Source organism: Stigmatopora nigra, chromosome 5 (assembly GCF_051989575.1).
Source record: "Stigmatopora nigra isolate UIUO_SnigA chromosome 5, RoL_Snig_1.1, whole genome shotgun sequence".
In the NCBI taxonomy this organism is placed as follows: domain Eukaryota; kingdom Metazoa; phylum Chordata; class Actinopteri; order Syngnathiformes; family Syngnathidae; genus Stigmatopora; species Stigmatopora nigra.
Window position 1 is genome coordinate 17,233,561 of NC_135512.1, and position 21,932 is coordinate 17,255,492.

At 48.6% G+C, this 21,932-nt stretch overlaps 1 protein-coding gene across 7 annotated transcripts in view; it reads left to right on the plus strand.

Moving 5' to 3' along the window:
* Positions 1-21,932, plus strand: part of ntmt2 (N-terminal Xaa-Pro-Lys N-methyltransferase) — a 47,821-nt gene that overhangs the window by 12,731 nt on the left and 13,158 nt on the right. For 2 of the 7 annotated variants that reach the window (XM_077716310.1, XM_077716309.1), the window contains one exon: positions 17,645-17,817. The exons of 2 other annotated variants lie outside the window; for them this stretch is intronic. In XM_077716310.1, the coding sequence (XP_077572436.1) occupies positions 17,746-17,817 (72 nt within the window). In that variant the 5' untranslated portion in view covers positions 17,645-17,745. Of the gene's footprint in view, positions 1-8,574; positions 9,345-17,644; positions 17,818-21,932 lie in introns of those variants that run through there. 3 more of the 7 variants (XM_077716306.1, XM_077716308.1, XM_077716307.1) reach the window with 3 other exon arrangements.

Consider the following 21,932-nt stretch of genomic DNA (forward strand, 5'->3'; position numbering starts at 1 on the left):
TGGCAGGTCTGGCGGGCATCCGCGCCGGCCAGAAACGAGACGAGGCTGAGGTCGATCCGGCGGGCGTCCGCGCCGGCCAGAAACGAGACGAGGCTGTGGTCGATCCGGCGGGCGTCCGCGCCGGCCAGAAACGAGACGAGGCAGTGGTCGGTCCGGCGGGCGTCCGCGCCGGCCAGAAACGAGACGAGGCAGTGGTCGGTCCGGCGGGCGTCCGCGCCGGCCAGAAACGAGACGAGGCAGTGGTCGGTCCGGCGGGCGTCCGCGCCGGCCAGAAACGAGACGAGGCAGTGGTCGGTCCGGCGGGCGTCCGCGCCGGCCAGAAACGAGACGAGGCAGTGGTCGGTCCGGCGGGCGTCCGCGTCGGCCAGAAACGAGACGAGGCTGAGGCTGAGGTCGATCCGGCGGGCGTCCGCGCCGGCCAGAAACGAGACGAGGCTGTGGTCGATCCGGCGGGCGTCCGCGCCGGCCAGAAACGAGACGAGGCCGTGGTCGGTCCGGCGGCCGTCCGCGCCGGCCAGAAACGAGACGAGGCTGTGGTTTACCCGGCGGGCGTCCGCGCCGGTCAAGAACGTGACGAGGCTGTGGTCGATCCGGCAGGCGTCCGCGCAGGCCGGATACGAGACGAGGCAAGGGCAGGTCTGGCAGGCCTCCGTGCCAGCCAGAAACGAGACGAGGCAGTGGTCGGTCCGGCAGGTGTCCGCGCCGGCCAGAAACGAGACGAGGCAGTGGTCGGTCCGGCGGGCGTCCGCGCCGGCCAGAAAGGAGACGAGGCAGTGGTCGGTCCGGCGGGCGTCCGCGCCGGCCAGAAACGAGACGAGGCAGTGGTCGGTCCGGCGGGCGTCCGCGTCGGCCAGAAACGAGACGAGGCTGAGGTCGATCCGGCGGGCGTCCGCGCCGGCCAGAAACGAGACGAGGCTGTGGTCGATCCGGCGGGCGTCCGCGCCGGCCAGAAACGAGACGAGGCCGTGGTCGGTCCGGCGGCCGTCCGCGCCGGCCAGAAACGAGACGAGGCTGTGGTTTACCCGGCGGGCGTCCGCGCCGGTCAAGAACGTGACGAGGCTGTGGTCGATCCGGCGGGCGTCCGCGCAGGCCGGATACGAGACGAGGCAAGGGCAGGTCTGGCAGGCCTCCGTGCCAGCCAGAAACGAGACGAGGCAGTGGTCGGTCCGGCAGGCGTCCGCGCCGGCCAGAAACGAGACGAGGCAGTGGTCGGTCCGGCGGGCGTCCGCGCCGGCCAGAAACGAGACGAGGCAGTGGTCGGTCCGGCGGGCGTCCGCGCCGGCCAGAAACGAGACGAGGCAGTGGTCGGTCCGGCGGGCGTCCGCGTCGGCCAGAAACGAGACGAGGCTGAGGTCGATCCGGCGGGCGTCCGCGCCGGCCAGAAACGAGACGAGGCTGTGGTCGATCCGGCGGGCGTCCGCGCCGGCCAGAAACGAGACGAGGCCGTGGTCGGTCCGGCGGCCGTCCGCGCCGGCCAGAAACGAGACGAGGCTGTGGTTTACCCGGCGGGCGTCCGCGCCGGTCAAGAACGTGACGAGGCTGTGGTCGATCCGGCGGGCGTCCGCGCAGGCCGGATACGAGACGAGGCAAGGGCAGGTCTGGCAGGCCTCCGTGCCAGCCAGAAACGAGACGAGGCAGTGGTCGGTCCGGCAGGCATCCCAGCTGGTCCCTTAAGTCTTTGCCAAACTGCCTGCCTTCAGGAGATATTAGAAGTTTAGTACGGTCGGGCACCTTACCCTGTTTGCTCGGGGGGTGGACAACCCTCTTCTCCCAGGAAACCGGAGCATTGCTTCTCTGGACGTCGCCGGCCCCGTCCTCCAGGGGCACCGGCGAATTGCCACTCTCGACATCGCCGGCTTCTTCATCCAGGGACTCCGGCGAATTACCACTCTTGACGTCGCCAGCCCCTTCATCCAGGGACTCCGGCGAATTACCGCTCTTGACGTCGCCAGTCCCTTCTTCCAGGGACTCCGGCGAATTACCACTCTTGACGTCGCCAGTCCCTTCTTCCAGGGACTCCGGCGAATTACCACTCTTGACGTCGCCAGCCCCTTCTTCCAGGGACTCCGGCGAATTACCACTCTTGACGTCGCCAGCCCCTTCTTCCAGGGACTCCGGCGAATTGCCACTCTTGACGTCGCCAGTCCCTTCCTCCAGGGACTCCGGCGAATTACCACTCTTGACGTCGCCAGCCCCTTCTTCCAGGGACTCCGGCGAATTACCACTCTTGACGTCGCCAGCCCCTTCTTCCAGGGACTCCGGCGAATTTTCACTCTTGACGTCGCCAGCCCCTTCTTCCAGGGACTCAAGCGAATTACCACTCTTGACGTCGCCAGCCCCCTCTTCCAGGGACTCCGGCGAATTTTCACTCTTGACGTCGCCAGCCCCTTCTTCCAGGGACTCAAGCGAATTACCTCTCTCGATGTCGCCAGCCCCTTCATCCAGGGACTCCGGCGAATTGCCACTCTCGACGTCACCGGCTTCTTCCTCCAGGGGCACCGGCGAATTGGCACTCTCGACGTCGCCAGCCCCTTCTTCCAGGGACTCCGGCGAAATACCGCTCTCGACGTCGCCGGCCGCATCCTCTGCGAGCGCCGGAGCATCGTCGCCACTTCTGGGCGGGCAGGCGCTGGACGGGCAGGCGCTTGGGAGAGCGGTGCTTGGGAGAGCGGTGCTTGGGAGAGCGGTGATTGGGAGAGCGGTGCTTAGGAGAGCGGTGCTTGGGAGAGCGGTGCTTGGGAGAGCGGTGCTTGGGAGAGCGGTGTTTGGGAGAGCGGTGCTTGGGAGAGCGGTGCTTGGGAGAGCGGTGCTAGAATGGCCGTCCGTCACCAGAGACCTGATCCGTGGCTTCGGTACGGGTGCGACCGGCGACCCCAAAGGCAACGGGAGTAATTTGCGTGGCCTTGGCACAGGAGCTTGGGGCACTTGAAACGGCGCGCTGGGCCGAGTAACTTCGGCCACTTGGACAGGCGTGCTGGGCCGAGTAACTTCGGCCACTTGGACAGGCGTGGTCGGCCGAGTAACTTCGGCCACTTGGACAGGCGTGGTCGGCCGAGTGACTTCGGCCACTTGGACAGGCGTGGTTGGCCGAGTGACTTCGGCCACTTGGACACTTGGACAGGCGTGGTCGGCCGAGTGACTTCGGCCACTTGGACAGGCGTGGTCGGCCGAGTGACTTCGGCCACTTGGACAGGCGTGGTCGGCCGAGTGACTTTGGCCACTTGGACAGGCGTGGTCGGCCGAGTGACTTCGGCCACTTGGACAGGCGTGGTCGGCCGAGTGACTTCGGCCACTTGGACAGGCGTGGTCGGCCGAGTGACTTCGGCCACTTGGACAGGCGTGGTCGGCCGAGTGACTTCGGCCACTTGGAACGGGGAGGGCTGCATAGTCCTTAGGAGCTGCTGGTACAGCGTGGTCGGCCGAGTAACTTCGGGCACTTGGAAAGGCGTGGTCGGCCGAGTAACTTCGGGCACTTGGAAAGGCGTGGTCGGCCGAGTGACTTCGGCCACTTGGACAGGCGTGGTCGGCCGAGTGACTTCGGGCACTTGGAAAAGCGTGGTGGTGGTCGGAAAAGGAGCTTGGAGGGACGTGGTCGGAAAAGGAGCTTGGAGGGACGTGGTCGGAAAGGGAGCTTGGAGGGACGTGGTCGGAAAGGGAGCTTGGAGGGACGTGGTCGGAAAGGGAGCTTGGAGGGACGTGGTCGGAAAGGGAGCTTGGAGGGACGTGGTCGGAAAGGGAGCTTGGAGAGACGTGGTCGGAAAGGGAGCTTGGAGAGACGTGGTCGGAAAGGGAGCTTGGACGGACGTGGTCGGAAAAGGAGCTTGGACGGACGTGGTCGGAAAAGGAGCTTGGACGGACGTGGTCGGAAAAGGACTTTGGACGGACGTGGTCGGGCGCGTAACTTGGACAGTGGTTAGTGTGTCCAGGCATTGCTTTCGCTTCGCTCTACGGCGTGGCGCTCGGCGCCTCCTCTGGGAGGATTGCACAGCACCCCCGCCATCACGTCGTGCTCCATAATAGGTGGTTAGCCCACTCTGTAATTGCTGGTCGGGGTATTTGGAGTAGGAATTATCGGGGGAATAATCGGGATAATCCTCCTCCAGTGGAAGGTCTCGGGGTCCGAATTGGTCGAAGAATTCATCATCGGATTCCGAAACGCCAGCGAAAAAATCAATTTCCTCAACGATGTCCTCCTCACCAGAATCTTCAGGCTCCCTCCATGGTGAATCAATTCCTCTGGGCATAGGCATAAGATAACTTGGGCGGTCTCTGGTGGTTGTACGCACCTGGGCATCATGATGAAACGGTAAAGGCCTCCCAGGGCGACGTGCACCACGGTGTGTTCATTACAAAACTCCTTAACGATTCTGAGGGGTTTCTTATACACTCCAAGCAGTCGGGTGTCTTCGAGGTGGATTGTCGGCGTCGCCGAGCGCGTCGGCGCGAGCGTGGGTGGCGCTCCGCTGGGTCCATGCTGGTCGGATCGTGCTGTTATGATCGCGCCGCGTAGAGCGACGTGATCGGAGGGAAAGTTGAACCCAGAAGCAGAGTCGCCAAGGTAAATGGAAAGGGGAGGCAGATCTGTTGCTCTTGAAGGTTGATTTAATAAACGTGGTAACATAACATAACTTAGCTTGATCTCTCTTGACAAACGAAATGAACATGCGGCGTGGCGTCAATGGAAACGGCAATGACTACGAGGAAAAACAGGAACGAAACCAGAACGATCCGACGGCGTCCACAGAAAACCATAATGCTTAAATACCAAAAATAATCTAATCACGTAATTAGTGACAGCTGATAATTATCGTGACGTCATGCCAGGAAAGGCAATCCAGCCACTCCTGACAAAGACAAGTAAACATTTATCCAGAGGACTCGACATCCTGGGATTTGTCACACTTTGGAGGAGTGCAAGAATCTCCAGCATGGTTTGTCATGCGGTCATACTGGATGTCACTTTAAGCTACTAGCGTGTGCTGGATAGTGTTTTGAATCATTGCTTTCATAAAAGGGATTCCACACAGAAAAAATACGGAATGGTAGTAAAACCGCAAGGAGGGGTTGCAAATTTAATCAGAATAGCGAACCATGATTCGGTTGTTGACTACGATCATAGCAATACACCTACGGCTGAGTGATCCTGGGCGATGGTGTTGGCTAGGGCTTTCATTTCAGCTATGGCACGAGTTATGTTACCTTCGTCACCAGTTACATCTGGGATGAAGGTGCAACAGTGTTCTCCAACTATGGCACACAAATCTCCATCCTTGGCTCTTATCAAATCCAGGACCATCTGGTCCTGCAACTAAGAAATATCTGAATCTTATTATATACCATCAAAACTTATTAAATAATTCCAAATTGTCTGAAGATTGGATCTAGGGCGCAGTTGGATGTTCCAACAGGACAATGACCCCAAACACATCAAAAGTGGTGATGGAATGGTTAAATCGGGCTAGAATTGAGGTTTTCGAATGGCCTTCCCAAAGTCTTGACTTACTTAGAGATAGATAGAGAGTGACAGAGATAGAGACAGAGAGTGAGATAGAGACAGAGAGTGAGAAAGAGAGAGAGTGAGAGAGAGTGGCAAAGAGTGAGAGAGAATGGAAGAGAGTGAGAAAGAGAGAAAGAGAGAGTGGGTGAGAGAGTGGGAGAGAGTGAGAAAGAGAAAGAGAGTGAGAGAGAGTGGGAGAGAGTGAGAGAGAGTGGCAGACAGTGAGAGCGAGTGAGATAGAGTGGAAGAGAGAGTGAGTGAGAGAGTGGGAGAGAGTGAGAAAGAGAGTGAGAGAGAGTGAGAGAGAGTGAGAGAGAGTGGGAGAGAGTGAAAGAGAGTGAGAGAGAGTAATACAGTGAAAGAGATTGAGAAAGAGTGAGAGAGAGTAATACAGTGAAAGAGATTGAGAAAGAGTGAGAGAGAGAGTGAGAGAGAGAGTGAGAGAGAGTGGAAGAGAGTGAGAGAGAGAGAGTGAAAGAGAGTGGGAGAGAGAATGTGGGAGAGAGAGTGTGAGTGAGTGGGGGGGGGGAGTGAGAGAAAATGTGTGAGAGTGTGAGAGAGTGGGAGAGAGTGAGAGAGAGTGAGAGAGTGAGAAAGAGAGAGAGTGAAAGAGAGTGGGAGAATGTGAGAGAGAGAATGTGAGAGAGAGAGAATGTGAGAAAGAGAGTGAGAGAGAATGTGAGAGAGTGGGAGAGTGTGTGAGAGAGAGAGTGAGGGAGAGTGAGAAAGAGAGGGAGTGAGAGTGAGTGAGAGAGAGAGTGAGTGAGAGTGAGAGAGAGAGAGTGAGAGAGTGAGAGAGAGTGAGGGAGAGAGAGTAAGAGAGAGTGAGTGAGAGAGTGAGTGAGTGAGAGAGAGAGTGAGGGAGAGAGTGAAGGGAGAGAGTGAGTGAGAGTGAGTGAGTGAGGGTGAGAGAGTGAGAGAGAGTGAGAGAGAGAGAGTGAGAGAGAGTGAGGGAGAGAGAGTGAGGGAGAGAGAGTAAGAGAGAGTGAGTGAGAGAGTGAGTGAGAGAGAGAGAGAGTGAGGGAGAGAGTGAGTGAGTGAGTGAGAGAGTGAGAGAGAGAGTGGGAGAGTGAGTGAGAGAGTGAGAGAGTGAGTGAGAGAGAGTGAGTGAGAGAGAGTGAGAGAGAGAGAGTGAGAGAGTGAGTGAGAGTGAGATAGAGTGAGTGGGAGTGAGATAGAGTGAGTGAGAGTGAGTGAGTAAGAGTGAGTGAGAGTGAGTGAGTGAGTGAGAGTGAGATAGAGTGAGTGGGAGTGAGATAGAGTGAGTGAGAGTGAGTGAGTGAGTGAGTGAGTAAGAGTGAGTGAGAGTGAGTGAGTGAGTGAGAGTGAGTGAGAGTGAGTGAGAGTGAGTGAGTGAGAGTTAGTGAGTGAGTGAGTGAGTGAGTGAGTGAGTGAGTGAGTGAGTGAGTGAGTGAGTGAGTGAGTGAGTGAGTGAGTGAGTGAGTGAGTGAGTGAGTGAGTGAGTGAGTGAGTGAGTGAGTGAGTGAGTGCGAGTGAGTGAGTGCGAGTGAGTGAGTGAGTGAGTGAGTGAGTGAGTGAGTGAGTGAGTGAGTGAGTGAGTGAGTGAGTGAGTGAGTGGGTGAGTGAGTGAGTGAGTGAGTTAGTGAGAGTGAGTGAGAGTGAGTGAGAGTGAGTGAGAGTGAGTGAGAGTGAGAGTGAGTGAGAGTGAGTGAGAGTGAGTGAGAGTGAGTGAGAGTGAGTGAGAGTGAGTGAGTGAGTGAGTGAGTGAGTGAGTGAGTGAGTGAGTGAGTGAGTGAGAGTGAGTGAGTGAGAGTGAGAGTGAGTGAGAGTGAGTGAGAGTGAGTGAGAGTGAGTGAGAGTGAGTGAGAGTGAGTGAGAGTGAGTGAGAGTGAGTGAGAGTGAGTGAGAGTGAGTGAGAGTGAGTGAGAGTGAGTGAGAGTGAGTGAGAGTGAGTGAGAGTGAGTGAGTGAGTGAGTGAGAGTGAGTGAGTGAGAGTGAGTGAGAGTGAAAGAGAGTGAAAGAGAGTGAAAGAGAGTGAAAGAGGGTGAAAGAGAGTGAAAGAGAGTGAAAGAGAGTGAACGAGAGTGAAAGAGAGAGAGTGACAGAGAGTGAGTGAGAGTGAGTGAGTGAGAGTTAGTGAGTGAGTGAGTGAGTGAGTGAGTGAGTGAGTGAGTGAGTGAGTGAGTGAGTGAGTGAGTGAGTGAGTGAGTGAGTGCGAGTGAGTGAGTGAGTGAGTGAGTGAGTGAGTGAGTGAGTGAGTGAGTGAGTGAGTGAGTGAGTTAGTGAGAGTGAGTGAGAGTGAGTGAGAGTGAGTGAGAGTGAGTGAGAGTGAGTGAGTGAGTGAGTGAGTGAGTGAGTGAGTGAGTGAGTGAGTGAGAGTGAGTGAGTGAGTGAGAGTGAGTGAAAGTGAGTGAGTGAGTGAGTGAGAGTGAGTGAGTGAGAGTGAGTGAGAGTGAAAGAGAGTGAAAGAGAGTGAAAGAGAGTGAAAGAGGGTGAAAGAGAGTGAAAGAGAGTGAAAGAGAGTGAAAGAGAGTGAACGAGAGTGAAAGAGAGAGTGACAGAGAGTGAGAGAGACAGAGTGAGAGAGTGAGAGAGAGTGATAGAGAGTGAGTGAGTGAGAGAGTGAGAGAGAGTGAGAGAGAGTGAGAGAGAGTGAGAGAGTGAGTGAGAGAGAGTGAGAGAGAGAGTGAGAGAGAGAGTGAGAGAGAGAGAGAGAGAGAGAGAGAGAGAGAGAGAGAGAGAGAGAGAGAGAGAGAGAGAGTGAGAGTGTGAGAGAGAGAGAGTGAGAGAGAGAGAGTGAGAGAGAGAGAGAGAGTGAGAGTGAGAGAGAGAGGGGGAGAGAGAGAGATACACCACTCATCTATTATAAACAACCTTTTATTATAATTAGCAGTTTAATATAGCAATTGATAATTTGGATGGCACTAAAAACTGAGAAAATGGAATAAGGCTATTTGATTATAAATCAGAAACAGCTGTTTCAAATGTTGTGATAAAAGTTATCTAGGTTATTGGGCCAATTACCTCTACTGCTTTTCAGAAAACTACTGTGACCCTTGTGGTGGTATGTTTGTGAGTGTGGTTGGTCGTTTGCCTCTGTGTGTTCACCTGTATTCAGCGGGATTGGCTCTGTCAACTCCTGCAACCCTTAAGAGGTTGTGCGGTACGGAAGATGACTGAATATTACTACATAAATTCGGATCTTTGAAGAGTGGTCAACACAACCTTACAACTCATTTGAAACTTGATTACGTTTGTCACACTCATGTGGCCCAGTATTAGAAACATACTCGTTCACATATCCAAATCTGCTCCAGAAAAAAAGTGCTCTCCAAACATGAGACGTGGGCCAATTTTAGGAACCACATTGCATGGCAGCAGGCGGGTGAGTTATGACCCTGAACTCTTTGGAATCTCCAGTCCAAAATTCCCTGACCTCTGCTTGACTTATTCTTGACACAAGACTTAATGTAATGACAGCACCAGCTAAGAAGTTACGGTAAGTTGTGCAGTGCTTACTCAGTACTGCCCGCTGATAACCACAGAATGATTTAATCATCAAATGACTTGTGTCATCTTGACCGATAAAGCAGTACGTGAAAAGAAACTGGATCCAAACATACTTGTTCCTCTACACTGGCACGTTCAACTGGATATTTATCTAAGTAGAACAAGGACTCATACATTTCAATGGAAATTCCACACGGAGATATTATCGGCTCATCACCCAATTTTGAGTACAAAGGCGCTCACCAAGCATTTCTGGATCGCTGGAAAGAGACAGACGACACAATGGGACGCCACAGCATGTCCTTTCACTTGCACCATACAGTGGGCAGCGACTTCTTTGCCAGCTATCTCTACCTGTTGGAGAAAATTCCTCTTGGTAAGATGGCCCACACAGTGCTCTAACCATTGAGTAATGGAATACTAACCCAATTAAGTTAGTGTTTTCAACTGAAATCTAGCTTCAATCATTCAATAGGTTTCAAAATCGCAAATGAGTGCCTTTACATACAACATTTCCAGCTTACAAACCCTGGTTAAAGCAATGTTGTTCTTTATTTCAATTGTCAATTTCACACTTTTTAAGATTGTTCTTGCCAATCGTTACATTTGGTTGGTTGGTTGGATCTTTATTTCACCCCGTATTCAGAAAATTTCTCGGTTGCAATAGCAGGACAAACACACGACACACAAGGCATTGTAGACCTAGGTAAAAAGAAAGTCCACAATAGGGAGACCTTCTGCAGACTGAGACTGAGGTTACCGCACTGTCCCTCAGTAGTCTGGAGGTTTCAAAGATGTTCTTCCTTGCCTAGATGCTCCCAAGCTATTCAATGACCTAATGAGCAGCAACAAAGAGGATGGTGAGGGACTTCCAAGCACACAGGCAGCCCAGCAAGCACCAGCTCCTCCATCTGACCTGGAGAGATCTCATGCTCCCATAACAATGGTGGAATGCTTGGTCTGGAGCGTTGCCTCTTCTCCCAGCACTATTGTCCACTGCTTACAGCTGAGGCACGGCGGAACGGCTCCAAAGACGTCTAGGACTGGCACAAAGAAACCAAGCCACGCGACGGGTGGGGCCGAGTCGCAAAGGCCGCAGAACAACAAAGCAAAGAGCGCAAAGTAAAGTATATGGAAAATCATTAAGAAATACCAAAATGCAATAAACAAATACAGAAAAGTAGCAAAAACATAACGAGCAAAAGCGGCCGGCTGCCACTTGAGCGGCGCCATCTTGGTTGCAGTAGGTAGTAAAAACGGATACAGACGCAAGAAAAAGATGTTGTAGAGTTGGATAAAACTGGAACCACACACAGGCAGTCTTCCACGCGATGGGGTACTTCTTCTGCAGACTGTGACCAAGGTTGAAAATATGCAGTCACTATCTTCTCTCAATTTGTATGCCTTTAAAGCTATAGAAAGTAAACTCATCTAGTTGACATTAATTGTTTAATTCTTTTCCAATCCATAAACATACTAATAGTCATCAATATGACGCAAGACAAAGCATATTCCACCCGGCCAGGACACAACAGGGAATGTCTTCCGTGCTCTGAAAATACTCCATTTCTCCCAAGGCCAAGGGAAATTATACCTATTCTAAAATCAATTAAATTATCCGAATCAGCCGGCTACTATTTACCTAATTGTTTGAATGAATCCCATTCCTGCCTTGTGGTTTAATGTCTGATATCATTAAAACCCAAATACTTCTTAATAATTTAGGATCACTGGCTGAATTCCTCCTGCAACCGAGTTGTTTCACCCCCACCAGGAGCCTTTTCTTTGCATAACACTTCATTGCACCTCTATGCTTTGGATCCATTGTTGTTCACTTTGTATTATGCATTGACTAACGGGGGAAAAACATGGGAAAATGCAACGCTCCACCCAGTGCTCGTATATATCTGTTATACACGAAAGAGATGCGTCGAAAAAAAGACGTTACAATGATAAACAGCCTCTCATGTCTTGGCCACCTGGCTTTCTCGTATCTCAATTTTTTTCTTGTATCTAGAGATAATTACTGTTCAAAATTTTAATTGTATCTCGAAATGCTTGTATGTCGAGGTACCACTGTATCTTGTTCTGTTCCCAATTTTGGAGCCAAATTAACCAGTCATTCACCAATCAAATTTTAATTACTGATTTCGGTAACTTGAAAGATTTTCTCGACTAGAATCCAAAAACAGCAACCACAGAACCCTGCAATTCCTCCAGACTATGTTCAACGGAAGCGTGCTCTTAGCTGCTAACTGTGATATTTACACTTCTCACACAGTTTTGCTTTATGTATAAATGCTTCCCCAGTGGGGTATCATGTTTAAACTCACCTTTTAGCTGTGAGGATTGCATTTTAGAGAAGAGACACGGGGTCCCCATGCTTGTTTAGAACCAAAAGACAATTGATGAGAACTTAAAATTTAATTTCAGTTACACACATAACAGAGCAAATGTTTATTCAATTATGTACAGGTGTGCTACAGAAGTTCAGCACTTCACATCAATCATGAAAAATGTACAGATATGATATAAGAAGCAATTCAACAGTTCAATTCAATCAAACCAAAGCATCAGTAGGATACCAAAACAGCCCTAGCAGCTGTCGCTGGTTCAGCCATTCGGCCAATGCGATTAGCACACAGTTGCTCATTCTCATCAGCCCGAGCAGCTGCCATTACCTTGGCGGCTGTTCGCCGGCCACTTCTACACTGAGCGTAGGTCTGACAAGCCCCAGTAGCTGAATTAGCTGAAGACCTTTTCTTACATCTTGCTATACGAACCTCCCTATTTTCTGCGGGCCCCACAGCTGATATTGCCCTTGCTAAGTCCACACTCAGTAATAGGAATCTGAGCATGGTCGAACATGTAACCATGATATAGATGCAGAATAATGAGCTCCCGCCGAGGATGAAGCCTAACCACCACTTTAGAATGCAGAAAATTGTGCAGAATCTTGAGCTCCTGCCAAATTTGAAGCCTCGCCACCACTTTGGAATGCACAAGATTGTGCTCCCATCTTGTTGCGCTTCAATTGTTTAAGCCTTTCCCAACTCGATATGAAATGAGAACTCTTCTTTTGGCATAATTGGTGAAAATGATGGTGCAAGCTAATATAAAGTATGCAAAAAAAGGAATGTATAATATATACAGAAGCAGGAGTTTGCCTTTTAAGAAAAAGTATGGAAGAGTGACGGTCAATTTTAAAAGAAAGGCTGACATTATTTTTCATATTTAAGCAATGGGTGTTATTTTTGGTTAAAGATTGTAGATTCTAGTGAAAATATGAAGAAAATAAATACTCACACAATAGCGGCGCTGTCGCGTAGTTCATGCAACTAACTTAAGCCACCACAAGAGAGCAGCAAGCTAAGATATTTCAGATCAGGCATACTCATCGATAATACTTGATAGTTTACACACTGAGAGAAGGTAAAGAAATTCAATCTCTCGTCTATTAGGATTCGACAGCCTTTTCTGACTCTGCGATGCAGGGTTTGGACAAAAGTAGCTTGTGAATGTTAACATAAAACATCCACCCATCCATAAATCACGCTTTATCCTGCTCCTGGAAACACTTTTTTACCCCTCTTGTGACGGAAAGACACGATGGTGCTGGACGCGCTGACCCAAGACACCTTCCCAGGTCATTTTCAAAGTCATTTTGGGAATAACTTCCGCCACCGAGTTTCCAGGTGCACACATACATACACATCCATCCTTGCATTACGCTTTATAAGGATTAGAGATTAGATAAAGCGTGACTTATGGATGGGTGTATGTTTTATCACTCCTGTCACGACAGAAAGGTGTTCTAGGGAGCACCTAGAAACTCGCTGGCGGAAATTTTTCCAAAAACGATGTTTGTAAATAATGTGGAATGGCGTGCTACATTACGACCAATCAGCCACGCAGTGTGTTTAAGTCACATCATTTAAAAACAACGATTCATACATCAACTCTGCTCTCAGATGTAACAAATAAAACACTTAGAGAAAGTTAATATTTCCAATCACTCGTCTATTAGGATCTGACAACCTATTCTGGCCATCATTAAAATTTCAACTCTCCACGTTACAGGGTTTGGACCAACAAAGCGAGACAATCTTAACATACATACATAGACACACACACACACACACACACACACACACACACACACACACTCATAAATCACGTTTTATAAGGATTATAGACTACCATAATCTCAAAAAATGCTGCAGGTGTTGCACCCTGCATTTTCATATTGCTTGAAACACAGGGAGAAATAATCACTTAGTGATTCGTTGTTGTTGTCTTCAACCAACTTTTACTGTAATCATTCACATAAAAAAACATAATATACAATTACACCCATATATATACATATATTAACAACACGTTTGAACCCAAAACACAATGTACAATTGCACTTCTTCCATAAACGGTCATAACTTGTTACTTGGGTAACATGTGTTACCTTTTGTTTTTACAACTTAGAGAGGTCCTTAGCTATTCAGTAGGAGCAAACAATGCAATCTCAATCACATAGCTTCCTTTGCTATGGCCGTCATACACTCTGCATATAATGCTAACGATAATAGCGGCCGAGGGTAGCTTGCTAAATGCTATTCCACGTGCACCACCCGAGACTCGCACATTCATGCACACATATCAAAAGTAAACAAACATTACTAAACATTATCTTCTTTCTCACATGCTAAACACTGTATCTTGCAAACCACACACTCAATCGGCCTCTACAACAAACAGCATACCTTGAAACACAGGGAGAAATAATCACACAGTGATCAATTGTTGCAGTCTTCAACCAAATTTTACTGTAATGACTAAAAATCTCCCGTTCCTCAACCTATCTCCACCGAGACATCAATAATCAATCGAATACCGATACAGATTTTAACATATTACTCTTGCTATTTGGATGAAGGCATCAATAATCGGACACTGATAACCATCCAATCCAAAACTAGTTGTACATCACACATGCAATCATTTATAACTTAAACACTTCAGCCTGTAACACAAGCACAACTTTATTCGACAGCAAACACATTATTCTGAACGCACAACGTTGCTTCAGCAATGTCTAGTGCAGACACTGTTAACAGATGCAGTTTTTTATGTATCGTATCTTGAGCTGACCCGGCCCATCTGAAAAGAAATTAAAGTCAATGTGGCCCCCGGGTTGAAAAAAATTGCCCACCCCTGGTCTAGTGCCAGATGACAATGTTTTGATGGAAGGGATACACCAATGTTTTGTCAAGACTGCTTTCTACTTCCTGACACACATATTTCACTTCCACAGACAATCTCTACTAAATTTGTGCTACTGCCTTAAAATCAGACAATTACCCCACTAAATTAACATTCAGACACCATTAAAAAAAATCACTACACCAGGGGTGGCCAACCAGTCAGAGACCAAGAGCCACATTTTTTACTGTGTTACCGCAAAGAGCCACATCACACACATACCTTTGCTCAGCCAGATTTATTGTCACACACCAGCATAGTAATGACATAAATTGACTCCTACAGTACTAACAGCACTGGCCAGTCATTATAAACAATGAACATTGTGTGCACTGTCTCACACAGACAAACTCTCAGTTCAACCAAGTCCACAAAAAAAATAATAATAATTTACAACAGCGTTTTTCTTTTACTGTGCATGTTATTTAGTGCGACTTCTGGCATTCCTTGCCTTGAACAATCCTCTTCAAATCTGGCTTGTATTCTGTTGTTGCCACTCGAAGCAATTCTTTCACATGGGTGTCAGTCAGAACCGATCGATGCTTTGATTTCACGTGTTTTAGGGTAGAAAATACAGACTCGCAGACGTATGTTGACCCAAACATTGACAGTATCTTAAGCGCAGCCTGTTTAACATTGGGGTATTTTTCCATTGGCACACTTTTCCAGAACTCAATGGTCCCTTCTCTTAAGGCAGGTTTCAGTTGATCCTCCTCACAAAGTTGGACGTCTGATACCATTCGTTTTAGTTTGTCGTTTTCAGGAGACAAGATTTCAACAACGTCACCGAGGCATTTTTTAATGAACTCCCCTTCATTGTATGGCTTTTTGGCCCGTGCAATGTTCCAAGCCAGTTGATACGATGCAAGCGTTACCGTCTCTGAGTGCTTTGTAAATTTTTGCAAAATATGTGTCTGCTTTTCTGCCTGACTTTTCAAAGTGGCCAACTTGTGCTTGTGAAGTTCAGTCCCTTTTGGAAATTTCTTGGCGATGTCAGCATGGAGTGAGCTGAAGTGGCGCTGAAGATTTGAAGCTTTGAAATGCGCTAATGACGCCTGGCATATAAGGCAGAATGGCTTGCCATTACGTTCAACAAAAAAATATAAACTCTCCCACTCTGTTAAAAACGTCCTGTGTTCATCTTCATATTTTCGTTTTGCTGTGCATTTTTTCCCTTCCATTTCGAGAGCGAGCTTGACACAAATTGTTTACTCAAATCTGGGACACTTTGAGGTACGTATTTTCATCCCAGGCAGATGCGCATTTGACGAAAATACCGTATTGAACTCAAGCGAAGCGCACACGCAAATACAAATAAAACACAAGCGTTACCGTCTCTGAGTGCTTCGTAAATTTTTGCAAAATATGTGTCTGCTTTTCTGCCTGACTTTTCAAAGTGGCCAACTTGTGCTTGTGAAATTCAGTCACTTTTGGAAATTTCTGGGCGATGTCAGCATGGAGTGAGCTGAAGTGGCGCTGAAGATTTGAAGCATGGAAATGCGCTTATGACGCCTGGCATATAAGGCAGAATGGCTTGCCATTACGTTCAACAAAAAAATATAAACTCTCCCACTCTGTTAAAAACGTCCTGTGTTCATCTTCATATTTTTTGTTTTACTGTGCATGTTTCCCTTCCATTTTGAGAGCGAGCTTGACACAAATTGTTTACTCAAATCTGGGAAACTTTGAGGTACGTATTTTCATCCCAGGCAGATGCGCATTTGACGAAAATACCGTATTGAACTCAAGGGAAGCGCACACGCAAATACAAATAAAACACAAGCGTTACCGTCTCTGAGTGCTTCGTAAATTTTTGCAAAATATGTGTCTGCTTTTCTGCCTGACTTTTCAAAGTGGCCAACTTGTGCTTGTGAAATTCAGTCACTTTTGGAAATTTCTGGGCGATGTCAGCATGGTGTCACGCAAAAAAAAAAAAAAAAAAAACTTTGATATGGACGTAAGAGCCGCATGAAACCGGCCAAAGAGCCGCATGCGGCTCGCGAGCCGCGGGTTGGCCACCCCTGCACTACACCATTCCACTAGACGCCAACCAATCCAATGCTTGGACACATTAAACAGTCCTAAAAATAATATAACGCAATTCACACTACACAACGTGTCAGTGTATCTGCGGTAATTCCAGTATAAACAATATTCACAGCTAAAAATAATTTCTGCAATTACATACATTTGTAAAGAATTATGACAATGCTCTTCCATCATATATTTCAGTCCTTTGTCTAGCATTTTTTTATACATTTCTCATAATGCACAGAGGTAAGCATAATAAAAGAGAAACAACGACAATAATGATAGTGGCCCAGTTTGAGAGCAAAAAAACACATCACATACACATTAGATCGCAGCTGTGAGAACACTTGGAGACAGAAAAAGTAGAGAGGGAGAAAAAAAACATAAAAACAAAAGACTGTCACATACAAATTTGAGTGCCCTCATAGCCAAATCAGACAACCAAAATAAGTTACGCCGGACTCTTTTTGATAGTTCTGAAAATTCAACTTCAGGAGCAGATTAAGAAAGAGTGAGATAAATTTAAATAGGAAATAGGTTTATTACTGGACTGCATGGTGGTTGGAGAATGCTCCGACAGCTGTGAACCTCTCACACACAGCCTGTCATCCTCGCAAATTCTCTCTGAATGAACACGAGGTCAGTCTTTATATAGAAACTCAGGGTAATATTTCTAAGACAGTGATGTAGGACAGAGTTTATGTAAACAAAACTTTGGGCTAATATGGTTAGACATTAGCAGGTTTAAGTTGTATGTAAACACGATATTTTTATAGCTCACACAAACTGCCGCAGCCTATCTTATATTGCGCGTTTCGAACAAACAGTTCCAAAGCGAGTTGGCCACATTCCACAATACAAGAAAACAATTTTAAAACCTGTTAGCCAGCCTATGTTACACTTCGTCAGGCGAACAAACAATTGCAAGGCCAGCTAGTTAGCTATCTTACAATTTGTGGAGCAAAAAACAATTGCAAGGCCAGTTAGTTGGCCTATACTACATTCCACTGTCTTAACAAACACTTGTAAAACCAGTTTTGCCACATGACTCGACATGAACAAACAATTATTAAGCCAGTTTTCACACTGACACTTTTTCTTACTTTTAACTGCAGGTTTACATTTTTCCTGATTTTATTAAGCTGACCAGCAAAGTAATATGTTGGAATCCATACATGTAAGCGATTCAACCTCGAGGTGGACTGGTTCTCATTTGAATCCAGGACCCCTGAACTGTGACGTCAGCACGCTAACCACTCTGCCGCCGAACCTCCTTTACCATATTCATGTGAAATCTTAACTATCAACCTTGACCCATTGAAATAAGCAGAAGATACTCTTTGCTACTTTGTGTGTAATGTAATGTCCTGCATTGATTTCCCCCAACAGTGAAATTTTTTTCTGTCACATGTGAGTATATCAAAGGGGAGAAACAGTTTTACTACAGAGCACAACAGTACTATGACAATGTGCCAGCCACGGAAGAGGGAATGATGGGAGACTTCCTAGAAGTATCTAATGTGGATCTAGAAGCTTCTTGTCAGTTTCTAAAGAGGTTTGTGGTAAGCGTGACTAAAAAATTGCTACTTAATTATAGTGTTCTGATGGCCAATTTATTGTCAGTGATCCATGCAAAAATATTTGATTTGATTTCAGAAACCCCAGAATTTCCTAATTTTAGGCTTCTGTAGTTGGTGTTTTGGCTCTGCTTGACACTTTGAATGACTATATTGAATTCGGCTAATTTGATCACATTTAAATATTGGACAAGGCTTTGCTCTCATTGTTAAACTTACTAAAAATGTAGTGCAAGACACAACAGTCAACAGTTAGTAATGTCTGCTATTATGATATCCTGAAGAAAGTAAATAATTACGTTACTAGTCATATTACATGTTACATTTTTACAAACATTTAAAAGATTTTAAAAGAATAAAAATATAAACGCAATTTAAAGCAAAGACAATGTACGTTCATATCCAATTCCAAAAAAGGATGTACAGGTTGAAAGGGAAAGGACACAACCAGAGCTTATAAAACAAGAACATTCAATAAAATAACTATGAATTGTTGAATTTAAGACAGATTTTCAAATGGTTTTGCTATTCAAGGCACGTGATAGTAAATCAACTGCATTAAAAAAAGATTTAATATAATACACATTTATTCATCTTCTTCCACTTATCTGAGTTCGGCTTGTTGGGGCAGCAGTGTTAGCAGGGAAGCTCAGATTTCTCACTCCCTGGCGACTTCCTCCAGTTCTTCCGTGCCAGGAGATGTTGTATCCCCAGTGTGTCCCGTTTCGGCCCCTAGGAGGGCATGCTACCTTTTTCCGACTAAGGGCATGGTCTTAGATTTGGTGGTGCTGAGTCTCATCCTAACCACATCATCTATTTGCAAAAAGCAGAGATGAAATCTTATTGTCTCGGTTGCATTGAGATATTCTGTCCGTAAGAGTTATGCACCAAATCTAAAACGTAGGGGGAGCCGAACCCTCAAAGAGGTACAGAGGTGGGCAAACTATTCCACAAAAAAGGACCGGACCCAACGTAACAAGGGGGGAGAACACTTCTCCGAGCCTACAAAAAACTCTTTTTAATCCATCCAGTAACTTTAACCACAGAAGAATGTGCCTCAGAGTCCCCAAGCTCTGCTACCTCATGGGAACGCATGTCAGCAGGAGTTCAAAGTATTTGGCACATCTGCTCATGACATCCTGGATCGAGATCAGCAGCACCATCAGCAAATAGTGCACCACTTTCGCCTCGTGAGACATCAGATGGTGGCCTAAATTTTCCATTAGGCTGTCCAGTTCTTCCCCATGGACTCTCCGAACTCCTACTATGTCCCAGTTTTTGCCTCAGAGCCCACCTGAGCTGGCTGCCAGCCAGTACCTATCACCTCCGATGGCACGACTACAAAGTCATCATTAAACTGTGCACTAGAGTTTCCTGCTTTCAAGTGCATATAAGGACACCCTTATGCTAAAAGGTGGTGTTCATTGTTGACAATCCACAGCGAGTGAAGAAGTCAAACAAGAGAACACTGCTTGGGTTCTGACCAGTGGGGCTGCTCTTCCCAATTATGCCGCGGCAGGTCTTACTGTCATGGCAACCCTTACATGGACTCCGAAAAGGGTGGGCACTCTGAGCTTCTCCTCACCTGAAGATAGAGGGATGCTACCCCCTCGTCTTCTTGGGGGAGGATTAATGACAATTAGCCGTCTACTGGTAGCAACGAGAGGACCAGAGGAGACTGACCCTCTTCCAAGTGCAGCAGCACCAGTGGACAAAAGCATGAGCCGATGGAACACTGCTTTCTCTTCTCCATTTAGGAAACAATGGAATAAGGAAAGGCCCATTGCCAAGCAGTGATAGCGTGATGGGTATACTCTACCTACAGAAGTTCATTTAGGGTCAGGCTATGCTTAAAGCGAGAGTGGCATGACATACGGGAGGAACCACATTGCAGGACTCTCACAAGGCTGGCCCATCAGGAGGTCGTCCCGGAAACTGTCTAGCCCTGGAGAGTCTCTGCAGAGAAGAGGGCGTTGTCGCAGGTCCCCTCCTCCTGGATATCTTTTGGGCGAACTGTGGCGATGTTGCAGGTCAATTTACCCTAAAGAGACTCAGGCAAGTCGCCATCAGAGTGGCCGCCATCACCGTCATAGTTGCCATCAGAGTCGCCGCCATCGGCATCAGAGTTGCCATCAGAGTCGCCGCCATCGGCATCAGAGTTGCCATCAGAGTGGCCGCCATCGGCATCAGAGTCGCCGCCATTGGCATCAGAGTCGCCGCCATCGGCATCAGAGTCGCCGCCATCGGCATCAGAGTCGCCGCCATCGGCATCAGAGTCGCCGCAATCGGCATCAGAGTCGCCGCCATCGGCATCAGAGTTGCCATCAGAGTGGCCGCCATCGGCATCAGAGTCGCCGCCATCGGCATCAGAGTCGCCGCCATCGGCATCAGAGTCGCCGCCATCGGCATCAGAGTCGCCGCAATCGGCATCAGAGTCGCCGCCATCGGCATCAGAGTTGCCATCAGAGTGGCCGCCATCGGCATCAGAGTCGCCGCAATCGGCATCAGAGTCGCCGCCATCGGCATCAGAGTTGCCATCAGAGTGGCCGCCATCGGCATCAGAGTTGCCATCAGAGTGGCCGCCATTGGCATCAGAGTTGCAAACAGAGTCGCCGCCATCGGCATCAGACTTGCCATCAGAGTCGCCGCCATCGGCATCAGAGTTGCCATTAGAGTGGCCGCCATCGGCATCAGTCGCCGCCATCGGCATCAGAGTTGCCATCAGAGTGGCCGCCATCGGCATCAGAGTCGCCGCAATCGGCATCAGAGTCGCCGCCATCGGCATCAGAGTTGCCATCAGAGTGGCCGCCATCGGCATCAGAGTCGCCGCCATCGGCATCAGAGTCGCCGCAATCGGCATCAGATTCGCCGCCATCGGCATCAGAGTTGCCATCAGAGTGGCCGCCATCGGCATCAGAGTTGCCATCAGAGTGGCCGCCATCGGCATCTGAGTTGCCATCAGAGTGGCCGCCATCGGCATCAGAGTTGCAAACAGAGTCGCCACCATCGGCATCAGAGTTGCCATTAGAGTCGCCGCCATCGGCATCAGAGTTGCCATCAGAGTCGCCGCCATCGGGATCAGAGTTGCCATCAGAGTCGCCGCCATCTGCATCTGAGTTGCCATCAGAGTCGCCGCCATCGGCATTAGAGTTGCCATCAGAGTCGCCGCTATTGGCATCAGAGTTGCCATCAGAGTCACCGCCATTTGCATCAGAGTTGCCATCAGAGAGTCCACCATCGGCATCAGAGTTGCCATCAGACTCGCCATCTGAGTTGCCATCATCGGCATTAGAGTTACCATCTGAGTTGCCAACAAAGGTGCCATCAGTCACCATCAGAAAACGCCATCAAAGTTGCCATTAGAGTCTTCATCAAAGTTGCCATCAGAGTTGCCATCAGACTTGCCATCACAGTTGCCATCAGAGTTGCCATCAGAGTTGCCATCAGAGTTGCCATCAGAGTTGCCATCAGAGTTGCCATCAGAGTTGCCATCAGAGTTTCCATCAGAGTTGCCACCAGAGTTGCCACCAGAGTTGCCATCAGAGTTGCCATCAGAGTTGCCATCAGAGTTGCCATTAGAGTCGTCATCAAAGTTGCCATTAGAGTTGCCATCAGAGTTGCCATCACAGTTGCCATCAGAGTCGCCAACAAAGGTGCCTTCAGAGTCACCATCAGAGTCGCCATCAAAGTTGCCATCAGAGTCGCCATCAGAGTTGCCATCAAAGTTGCCATCAGAGTCGCCATCAAAGTTGCAATCAGTTGCCGCCATCGGCATCAGAGTTGCCATTAGAGTCGCCGCTGATATCAGACTCGTCGCCGAGATAATCACCGGTGTCGATATCACAGTCGCTGCCAAGAATATCGCAGCCATCAGCATCAGAGTGGCCGGCAAGAAGAATGCCGCTGTCAGTATCGAAGTCGTCGCTAAAAGGATCATCGCTAAGAGCATTGCCGCAGTTGGGGCCCCTGCCAAGAGGATCCCCGCCAAGAGGATCGCCGCCGTTGGGGCCCCCTTCAGGCGCACAAGAGCGGGGTGCAAAGACGGGCGCACAGGAGTTTGGCGCTGGGGTGGGTGCACAGGAACGGGCTGCCAGGAGGGG